An 11156-nucleotide genomic window follows, 5' to 3' on the forward strand; every position below is an offset into this window, starting at 1 on the left:
GCCCCATCTGCACTCTCTCACAGGTGGTTTCCTGGAGTAGTAGAAGGTAGTTTCAAAGTGAGTACTTTGACTCGTCTTCCTCTTCTTCTCCCTCCTCCTCTCTTTCCTCTTTTCTTCTATGAAATGTTTCCTGGGCTTCCACAGCCTAACGAGTACTAGGCACATTTCCAGGGTAAATACACCTCTTACTAAACCAGTCGACTCTGTGTTGTAAACAAAGGGATGGCCAGACAGGAGGGAGACTTGCTGCCAGTTGGGCACGGTCGATCTGTGGTCCGTGGTGGCTGTTTTCTAGAGAAGCAGCAAGGGGTGACGGTGAACAGAAGAATAAGTAAGGGTGTTCCAAAGCCAGGAAGATGAAGTAGTCGTTCAAGGAAAACAATACAAATCCAACTGCTCACTCAGGAATGATTTCCGCTACTTGGGCTTTAGGAACCCCTGGCCCCACCTCGTGCCATGGCTGAATTCGAGGAAGCCCTTCTCATTGAGCTCCCAGGGGGTTTTATATATAACACCAGCCTCGGTCCTTCTGCTTAGGTGGAAACCACTTCCAGACCAAACTCCCTGCTGCCGAGTCAATGCCCACTCTGTAGGACAGGGTGGATCAGCCCCTATAGGACAGGGTGGATCAGCCCCTATAGGACAGAGTGGATCAGCCCTATAGGACAGGGTGGATCAGCCCCTATAGGACAGGGTGGATCAGCCCCTATAGGACAGGGTGGATCAGCCCCTGTAGGACAGGGTAGATCAGCCCTATAGGACAGGGTAGATCAGCCCCTATAGGACAGGGTGGATCAGCCCCTATAGGACAGGGTGGATCAGCCCCTATAGGACAGGGTGGATCAGCCCCTGCGGGTTTCTGAGACGGTCACTCTTTATGGGAGCAGAGAGCCCCGTCTTTTGTAGAGCAGCTGGTGGGTTCAAACTGCTGACCTTGTGGTTAGCAGCCTGAAATGCCCCCTCCATGCCAACAGAGCTCCTTATAACATCTTACAATGTTCTAAGTAATCAAAAAGACTGATTTATTATGAGATGGGTTTTTACATACTCACATAGGACCGATAGGAAGTTTATAGCTTTGAAATAGTAATTCTTTCCTGGGTGTTGACCCTACTAGGCCCTGTGTTGAGGACCGAGGACACCCGTGCATAAGACCTGGCCCATGCCTTCATGCTGGATGCAGTGGGAGCGAATGTTCCCGCAACACGCACGCTGCATGCCGACCAGAAGTGCTGTGGCGAAAGCGGGCGGTTCCCGATGGCTGCGTGTCCCTGAGGCTCCCTGCTAAGGTTCCTCGGGCAGACAGGAGGCGACTTTGGACATTTCAGAACTGACCTTTCTATATAGACGACATTTAAGACCCTGGGGGTGCGGGGTAGGAGATAGAAGCCATAGAGGAAGAAAGGAAGAGAGGCCTACACTGTGTTTTAGTTTACTTACTGGACATTTATGTGCCGGGAACTCAGCTGTGGGCAGACAGAACCCCCTGGCTGGCGGGGTCTCCTCAAGCCGCCTGTGCATGTTGAGGCAGCTGCTCAGTGTCTGTTACATGCTTTGGGCCTCAAGCCCCAGACGCCACAGCAGTGACTTAAGCTGTAAGAAGCCAGTGGCATGCCAGCCAACAAGGCCTCAGATTGAGTGGCTGCCCGGCTGGGGGCATCCTGGCCCCAGGATTTCCTATTGCTTTACCGTCCTCGGCACACGCGACGCTCCCCTGGTGGTGACAGGAGGCCTGCCGCAATCCCAGACCCCGTGCCCTAACACAGTATTCTCACGTGGAGAGAGAGCTCATCACCGTGCTCCACCTCCTTTTTAAAGAAAAAGAACAAAGTCTTGTTTGGAAGTCGCCCAGTAGACTTCTCGTGCCTCCTCGGCCAGCGTGGTTTCCTGGACTCCCTTTCTGTTAGCCACTGGTCTATGATTTGAGCTTCCAAAGGGAACAGACTGTAGGGGCGAGGGAGGGAAGATGAAGGAATAGGCTAGAGGGTGGACAGCTATTATTAACTTGGGTGAAGGGCTAACTAGTAATTCACCACAGGGAGAAGAGAACTCAGAGTAGGCGGGGAGAAGGGTGAGTTATTGGGGTGCAATGGCGGTGGGTGAGGGGTAGTTGATAACGAGCTTCAACTGATGAATACGAAATAGGTGATCTGAAATGTGAAACCCTCCCCTCGTTCGCAGTGGAAACGTGGTGACAGTGCTGGGAAATGCACGCGCATGACGTGTTCAATCGTCGTCTGTCTGTCTGTTTTTCAGAGCGGAAGAGATCCCTCTGAAGATCTTGGCCCACAATGGCTTGGTGGGAAGACTTATCGGAAAGGAAGGCAGAAACCTGAAGAAAATCGAACACGAGACAGGAACCAAGATAACCATCTCATCGTAAGCCGTGCATTTGTACGAATTGTGCCAGATACTGGTATCTGACTCTAGCCAGCTCCTCGGGCTGCTCTTCCCTGCACCGGGAGCGCACCGTGGGCGCTGTGCTTACCTCCACCGCGTCGGTAGTTCCCAGTCAGACCCTTTGCACCGTATGCGATTCCAGATAGAAACACAGGTTTGCTACACCGCGGAGTGTACCCAGAGCATCCGGGCCCCTCCCCACCTCCTCCTCCTCCTCCTCATTCAGGAATTTAATTTTCCTTTTGATAAAGAAGTCGTTTCCTCTCTCCTGTTGGCCAGCTTGCAGGACCTGAGCATCTACAACCCGGAGAGAACCATCACTGTGAAGGGGACGGTGGACGCCTGTGCCAGTGCCGAGGTAGAGATCATGAAGAAGCTGCGCGAGGCCTTCGAAAACGATATGCTGACCGTGAACGTGAGTGCCCGGCGCCTGCCTCTCCTCCAGGGGGGTCTCCACACGTGCTCCCCTGCAGGACCCCTGCTCTCTGGGAATAACTGCCGCTCAGCCAGGGAGGAAGCTCCTGGGAGCAGAGGCACAGAGCTCCCTGGCCTTGTGCAACTCAGGGCACGCACAGGGAGGAAGCCAGCTGGTCCGTCGGACGGAACTGTTGTACCCAGCTGCAGGAAGTGACAGCAACGAAGGTCTGCAAAACACAGAGGCGCCGATGCTGGGGCGTTAAGTGAAAGTATCTGTAACAGGGATCAGAAAAGAAGGACACGACAGGAAGGCTGCCCCTAAAGACAGCAGCGGGCTCTCGCTCTACCTTCCACACTTTCTAGAAAGCTGTGATTCGCCTTCTCTGATGTGGCCTTGTGACCTTTCAAACGTCTTGAGTACGTTATTTTTTCCAAATTCACTTCTGATGGTCCTCTCTTGCTTGCTGATGTGCACCTTCAGACAGCGCCAAAATTGTTCCCCGTCACTGGAGCCCACCCCCCACCCCCCACTTCTTGCAGCTCACTGGGGTGTACAGGCTTTGCTGTTGGCTCTGCTCTGTGATGGGGAGAACGTCAGAATGTCTTTAAATCGGTCCATCAGCAAAGCCCAAGTTCAGCTCGGAAGAGTAACATTTTTTACATTCTTAAGATGATTTTCAAGGTAGACACAGACAAGGAAAGGCTACTGCAGTAAGTCCTCCTGTTCCGTTTCAACAGTTTCCACCATGACCAGCCCTCAGCCAAAGCCCCACTCCCCTTGGATGACCTTGATGCGAATCCCAGGCCTGGTAACATTGCTTAGATGTTGACCAAGGAATAAAAGGTGGCCCAGCTGGCCCCTGGCTCCTTCCCTGCAGCACCGTCCCCCGCACCCTCCTGCTCATGTCACTGCTTCTTCCACGCTCACCTGGCCCTCCTCACCCAGTCCCCACCCCAGAGCCCACCTTGGCGGGTGCTGGGGGTGCTGGCAGAGGGGGCTGCAGTGGGACCTTCCCTCCACATGTACAGGTTCTCGACAGGCAGCCCGCGACGGCAGGTGTCAGTGAACATGTAATTCGGTGACCCCACGCCCCTCTTTGGGCTCTCGGCCTCTTGATAACGATCCCTTTCTGTGAAGGACGTTACAGAGGGGCTGTGTGTGCTGACCACTCACTCAGAGTTGTTCACGTCTGCACCCAAGTCATGCATTGGTAGGTGACTAACAAAACGGCTGCACGCCTGCAGCTCTCCGACGCGGTGCAGCTGGGAGATCTTAGCTCTGCGTTCCCAGGTGTTCTAGAAGAATGCTGGTTCTTGCGTGACCCTCGTGACAGGTTTTTTTAAAAGAAAAGAAACTCTGAGGAGAGCTGCTGAGTGTCCAGGAAGACAAAGGTGGGGGCAGGTTGTACCCAGGCTGGGGGAGGGTGGCCGCATCGCTCCGCCTTGCAGGGCTGTGTAAGTGAGGCTCCCACACGCCAGCATGCTGACATGTGAACTAAGCCAATAAGTGATAGGATCGTGGAGCCATCCACAGGCTGGGGACAGATGGCATTGACATGTGTGGTGTTGGAGAGAAACATCTGTGCTTTTCCTGGGTAGGAAAAACTCAGTGGTTAGACCAAGTGCTTTGAAGTGTACTTGTAACCGATTCCTCTGTGCCAGGCACTGAGAACACCATGCAAAGTAAGGCAACCTCTGCCCCCGAGGAGATTGGATCCTAAAAGGGAGAGAAAAGATGAACCAGGCATGGCAAAGGCATACGGCAGGCATTGCTTTAGGAAAACACAGGAATGTTAGAGAGCAAGGGAGGGCACATAGGGGTGCGAGAAGGCCACTGGGAGAGGTGACATCTGGACTCAGGTGGAGCCCACAGAGTCGGCAGGACCTCGCCTGGTGAATAGGGACAGACCTGCCCTTCTTGCAGGACAGACAAGTGTGGGTAGAGTCTCACAGGTGGGGAGAGCATTGGGGCTGTTTAGAGACCAGGTGTTAGCTGGGTGAAGGGGCGTGCACAAGAAAGGTTCTGATGATGTGGCCTGGACCCCTTAGGAAGAGCCTGGTTTACCAGGTTGTGCAGACTTTCCCAAGGGTGAGAGAACCCCAACATCAGGCCGAGGTTTGGGGAACCTCCCTGCACCTAGACACAGGGCTAGGGGAAGACGGACCAGGGGACAAAGATGCTGCCCTGCCAAGATGGATGGTGGAGCCTGACAATTGAAGACACAGGGCTAGGGGAAGACGGACCAGGGGACAAAGGTGCTGCCCTGCCACGCTGGATGGTGGAGCCTGACAATTGAAGCTCTCTGGTCTCCATCCCTCATCTTGCTCTGTTTCTCTTCCCAGCAGCAAACCAGTCTGATCCCAGGCTTGAACCTCAGTGCACTCGGCATCTTTTCAACAGGGCTGTCTGTCCTGCCTCCACCAGCAGGGCCCCGCGGAGCTCCCCCCTACCACCCTTTCGCTGTAAGTAGCTCAGCACGCAGAGCCACCGCCTCGCACTCGGGGCGCCTGCCTCTGGGAGCAGCATCTCTGCTCTGCTGAATTAGAGCCAAGGGCTGGCTCTTGGGAAGCTCGAGGCCAGCTACCCGAGGGCTTTCCTCCTGGTAGGCAGCTGAGTGACTCATCTAGCCCTTCGAGCATGGCATAGTCACAGCTGGGAAGGGAAGCAGCCACTAGCGAGCCTGTTAATGGTGGTGGTGGCGTTTGGTGAAGGGGGGTCTTTTGGCTAAAAGAGGAACCTGTGCCTTCACGAGTGTTGGCAACTTACTAAAATACTAGGGAACCTGGTGATCCTTGGGATACATAGAATTGCCACACACGTCTGTACTTCAGATGCATATCTTACTCAGAAAGCCTTGGAGGAAAATGTCCAGCTTACGTGTGAGCGTGTAGGCACCCAGCACAGTGCCTGGCATCGAGTCGCCGATACCGATTTCCCGTTGGGACCCAAACGCACGACACGGGAGGAAGACGAGCTTGGGAGATGCTGTGCCCATGCGCAAGCAGCGTCTGAGGGCTGACACCTTACCAAACCGGGCCAGATGCTTAGCAGCCTCTTCTCCTGTGTGCGCATGCGCGCGCGCACACACACACACACACACACACACACACACACACACACACCCTTGGTTTTTAAGCAAACTTCACTCTCCCAGTGTGTAGGCTATTCAGGGGGGATGGGTCCAGTGGCTGGGCCTTCCCTTCGGACACTGCTTTCTTTTGAGAGGTGGTTTCGGGGGCAGGCACTGCCTGTGTGAATGCCTAGTAGCTCTTGGGCGGGTGGGCGGGCCGGGGAGTGGGGGGAGTATAGTCTCTCTAAAACACAGGCAGCAATTTGCTGGCACCCACCTCCAACTCATCCTGCAGTTGTGTGTGTGTACGTACCTCTTCCAGGTCCACCAACTCATCCTGCAGTTGTGTGTGTGTGTGTGTGTGTGTGTGTGTGTGTGTGTGTGTGTGTGTGTGTGTGTGTACCTCTTCCAGATCCACCCTGAATCTCTTCATTTCTGTACAGGTAGATCAGCTTTCCTCTAAGCTACAGAGCCCAGCATAGAGCCCTACCCAGCCCCCGGGGTGGGGGCGTGGGGGGTGGCTGGGGTGCATCAGGCCACTGCTCTGAGCAGCAGCAACAGCTGAGAGACACATGCCCCAGCTCGGTCTGCGCCCGTGGCATGGAGACAAGTGTCAATTCTTGGGGAGAAACTGCAGCAGCTTACCCCCATGCAGGCGGCCCTCTGCACTGTTGCTGGGTGCAGTGAAACCCATGCCGACTTAGGTGCAGAGCTGCCCTGCGGGGTTCTCCGGGCGCCATCCTGCGGGAGCAGAGCACCTCGCCTCCCTCCCACAGACTTGCTGAGTGTGTGTGAGCTGCCGGCTGAGTGTGTAACTGCCTGCACCACCAGTTCCCTTCCAATGGGGCAGAAGTACTTAGCAACAGACCCCTTCCAGACTTGATCGTCTAACTTAAGAGTTGGCACACATTCGCCCGCAGACTAGATCCAGTCTACGACTCCCGTGAGATGAAGCCGTGCGGGTCCACGCTTCCTAACCTGCTGTCTGCTTTTGCTCCCTGTGACAGACCCTTTGAACCACCAACCTTGGAGTTAGCAGCACAACCCTTAACCACTGTGCCGCCAGGACTCCTTTGACATACAATCGAATAGTTTCTAACTATTGGAAAACTGACATCTGATCTTTTTATTAAAGTAATAGAGTAACCGTTTTACTGACCTAGGTAGTCAGCCTTACACTCTCAGAAATAGTGGGTTTGACTCAGATGCCACTCCCTCTGTGAGCCTCCGTCCCACCACAGCTAAGGCAGTGGTCCCGCCTCTCATCTCTGCAGCTTCACCCTGTTCCCTTCTTCCCCCACATCTCTCTGAAGCTACCTGTGGTGTCTGCCTGCCCAGTGGGTATGTGCTGCGCACCCTCCCTCCTATCACTCCGAACTGCCGAGAAGAACTGGTCTGCCTTCAGGCATTTCAGGAGGTAGCAGACGATCAAGAACCAGGGGTCCTGAAGGAAGAAGTGCAAGGTGTGCAGAAGACATTAGCTAAAAACCAGGCTCCAGGACGTCACGGAATACCGAGTGAAATGTTCCAGCAAGCTGATGAAGCATTGTAAGCACGCGCTCATGTGTGCCAAGAAATTGGGAAGACGGCTGCCTGCCCAGCCAATGGGACAGATCCATAGGTGTGCCTGTTCCAAAGAAAGGTGACCCCCCCAGGATGCAGAACGTATACAGGAATGCTGAGCTCACATGCAAGGAAAACTTTTCTGAAGATGATCCCAGAATGGTCGCAGGCATACATCAAAGGGAGCTGCCAGAAACTCAGGCCAGATTCCGAAGAGGATGTGGCATTGCTGACATCAGAGGCTCTTGGCTAGAAACAGAGAATACTAGAAAGCTGTTTGCTTGTGTTTCGTTGACCGCAAAGGTTTTCAGCTGTGTGGAGCACAGCAGCTAACACTGAGAAGAATGGAAATTTCGTGACACTTCAGTGTGCTCATGCAGAACCTACACATGGACCAAGAAACAGCCACTCACACAAAATGAGGGGATACTCGGGTTCAGAATCAGGAAAGGGATGTGTCACTGCATCCTTTCTCCGTGGTTGTTCAATGTGTACGTTTTACAAATAATCCGAGAAACCGTTTTGTATGAAGAAGACTATGGCACCGGGTTTGGAGGAAGACTGGCTCACACTGTGATACGCAGGTGACGCGACCTTGCTCGCCAGAAGTGAGGACTTGCGGCACTTGCTGAGGAAGATGGAAGAGTGAGCCTTCAGAAGGGTTTGCACGTCGATGCCAAGGAAGCCACGTGCTCACAGCTGGACCAAAAGACAGCATCGTGATAAGCGGAGAGGTTTTCAATGGACTTGAGTCCCCAGGCAGTGCTGGGGACACAGCAGTCAGGAAATCAAATGGCACCTGGCAGTGGGCAAATCTGCTGCACGGGATTTGGTTAGCGCCTTACAGAGCAAAGGTGTCGCTCTGAGGACTCGGGCGCTTGACCCGGGCCAGGGAGTTTCCAGTCCCCACGGATGCTTGTGCAAGCGGGACCGTGAATCAAGACCAGAGAGGAACTGGTGCGCTTGAGTGAAGGCCTCGTCAGAGAGTATCGAGACTGCTGTGCACTGACGGAGCCACCGGACCCCGTTTGGGGGGAAGTCCAGACAGGATGCTCCTCAGAAGCCAGGCTGTCAGGAAAGGCCCGCCCCTGGGGGACCGTAACCCGGAGAAGTAGAGGGTCCTCAGACGCGAGGAAGACCCTCTGGGAGCTGGACTGGCAGAGGGGCCGCAGCCGTGTGAGGAGAGCGCCACTCGGTCCGTGTTTTGTTCTCGGCTGCGTGCGGCCACTCACTGCCACTCACTCGGAGGCGACTGGACGGCCCCTGACCACACCTCACAGTCACAAAGTTAACACGTGACCCTCTAAACTATATGCTGCCAGTCCCAGCTCCTAGCCCTGCAGAGACTGCCCTGTTTGGGCATGGGGCTTTCTGTGAGTGAGCACAGATCCAGTGACAGGTGTGTCTTCAGCCAGTCACCTTGGAAACAGAGGGGGGGGGGGGATGCCCCACCACGTGGAGATTGCCAAGGAACCAGGAACAGAAGCTGAGAAGGCAGGATCTTCCTTGCGAATCCACCCCCCAGGAAGCCTTCCCCGCGTGCGGTGCCCTGGTTTGTGGTGGTGGTGGTTGAGCTGCACCAGCCGAGTGGACACTCATGACGGCAGTGGCCTCTCTTCCCCACTGTGTGCGCCCGTGCTCGGAACAGCACCGTGTCCACGAAGAACAAAGCCACGCTCTGTCGTCAGGTTGGTATCGACTCTCAGCTACCCCTCGGAGACTGTAACTGCAGGAATAGAAAGCCTCGCCTCTCTCCAGGGGGACAGCCCACGGGGCGTCTCCTGAGAGAGCCTTGGAATATATAGGTGAACCCTTGTCACAGAACAGTAAGGTGTAGGCGCTACTTCTGTCCACTTGTGGACGAGGCACGGCAAGGATGAGCCCATCACGGTAACTTGTGGACGGTGATTCAGACTCAGATCTTCTAACTCCAGCACCATCTTTCAGACACAAAGGCCAACGGCAGGCCGAGCCTCAGTTAGAGCGAGGCTCCAGGCTTCTCCCCAATCACCTCCCGTTCTGATTCATGCAGAGAACGGGGACTGAGCAGTTTGTCCTTGGCCTTTGACCACTGGTTCATAAAACCTCTTCCCTACCCCGAGTGGGAGGTCGCAATCCAATACAGCGTTCGTGTTGTTGTGTCTTCCCGAGTTTGTGTGCAGGGACAGTCACAGGTTCACAGAATTTGTCCTGAACATTGACTTGGCAAGCAGAGGGGGCAGATGTGCCCTTTGCCCTGTGTGTCTGTGCAGAATAACTGCCCCACCGGCCTTGGCCCAGGCAGATACCAGCATAGAGAAGGGTCTGGCACTGACACACTCTCTTCCCCCACCCCCTCCACTCGCCCAAGGAATTTTGTAGAAGGTGGTAGGAACAGGGGAGCCAACAAGCCACCTGTTCCATCTTCCCTCAAAACTAGAGTTGGCCAAGAGAACACCAATCTCATACCACCCTCTTCTGGCCGTGAGGTGTCACTGCAGCGTCTTCCTGAGTCCTGAGACTGGAGACCCAGTTAAGCAGGGCTGAGGCCCCAGCAGGGCACCCACCCTCCCACCATGTTCACATCTGTGCCTTCTTCCTCAGGTCCCGAAGTCCAGTCCCTGAAAAGAGGAGCAGTTTGATTTTGTCCTGATGAGTCATGGGCAGGGTTGCACTCGAGCTCAGAGTAGAGCTGGGCATGCTTGTCTCCCCGAGACTGGTCACAGACCCCCCCAGTGAAGTCAGCTCCCTGACTTTGCCCGCCTGTGGGGCTGTCTTCAGCCCTTCACCTCCTACATAGCAGTGACCACGTTTGCGAGGCCTTGTGCAGAGGGCAGCAGCCGGCCTTGCTTACCCGGGTCATAAGAATATGTAAAAGCAAATGTATTTCTGTTTGAGAGACCATTCTGGGGATTCATAGCGTTTGCAGATAGAGCTGAAAGATCTATGCACAGTAACAAGAACTCACCAAACCCCTCCAACGCGTCGGTCCAGACTCCAAGTGACCCCACAGGGCAGAATAGAACTGACCTGGGCCTCCGAGGCTGTAAATCTGTGGGAGCCGACAGCCTTATCTTCTCCCTCAGGGCTGCTGGTGGGTCCGAACTGCTGACCTTGGGGGTAGCACTGCCGTGAACAGCCCACTGCACCATCAGGGCTCCTTTTTCAGACACAGTGGGAGTCAATGAAGAGCGGGCTTTCTCCATGCAGGAGGAATGAGCTCAGGAGCAAGCAGAGCTTCCAGAACAAGGCGAAGTAGGGAGCGAGGCAGTGGGCTTCGGGAAAGCAGCCGAGCGTCACAGCGGCCCAGTGCCGCTTCCGCAGCCGCCCCAGCACTGACCACTGGACACGGTTTCTTAACCACTCCTGATGACACCTACCTGTTTACCTCCTGCCCCCGCCCTCCGGCCCCCCAACTGTGACCTGTCTTCTTCCTCTGCATTCCTTCTCTGGACCTCTGAGGGCGCAGACCTGTCCGCCTGCCTTCCCAGGGGTGCTTGTCCTCCCACTTTCTGTTCCTTTCATCCCACAAGTCAAAGTGCTCCCACAACAAGCAGCCACTGCCCTTCGACTCTGCCAGGGCACAGAGAGAGAGATTGGGTCAGGGTGTGTGTGTGTGTGTGTGTCTGCGCGTGCACTTGTGCTCACACACAAAGGTGCTGTCCCCCGTGTGGTGAGTTCCTAGGAAGCGGTGAGGAGGTGCTGCTCCTCCGGCTGGGGGGGGGG

At 55.1% G+C, this 11156-nt stretch overlaps 1 protein-coding gene across 1 annotated transcript in view; it reads left to right on the forward strand.

Moving 5' to 3' along the window:
- Positions 1 to 11156, forward strand: part of IGF2BP2 (insulin like growth factor 2 mRNA binding protein 2) — a 162547-nt gene that overhangs the window by 133768 nt on the left and 17623 nt on the right. Inside the window, exons 8-10 of the mRNA XM_045296415.1 lie at positions 2257 to 2379; positions 2680 to 2815; positions 5161 to 5280. Of these exons, the coding sequence (XP_045152350.1) occupies positions 2257 to 2379; positions 2680 to 2815; positions 5161 to 5280 (379 nt within the window). The remainder of the gene's footprint in view (positions 1 to 2256; positions 2380 to 2679; positions 2816 to 5160; positions 5281 to 11156) is intronic.

The sequence above is a fragment of the Echinops telfairi genome, unplaced genomic scaffold (genome assembly GCF_000313985.2).
Source record: "Echinops telfairi isolate 266 unplaced genomic scaffold, ASM31398v2 ScPeMD7_7407;HRSCAF=8445, whole genome shotgun sequence".
Taxonomy (NCBI): Eukaryota; Metazoa; Chordata; class Mammalia; order Afrosoricida; family Tenrecidae; genus Echinops; species Echinops telfairi.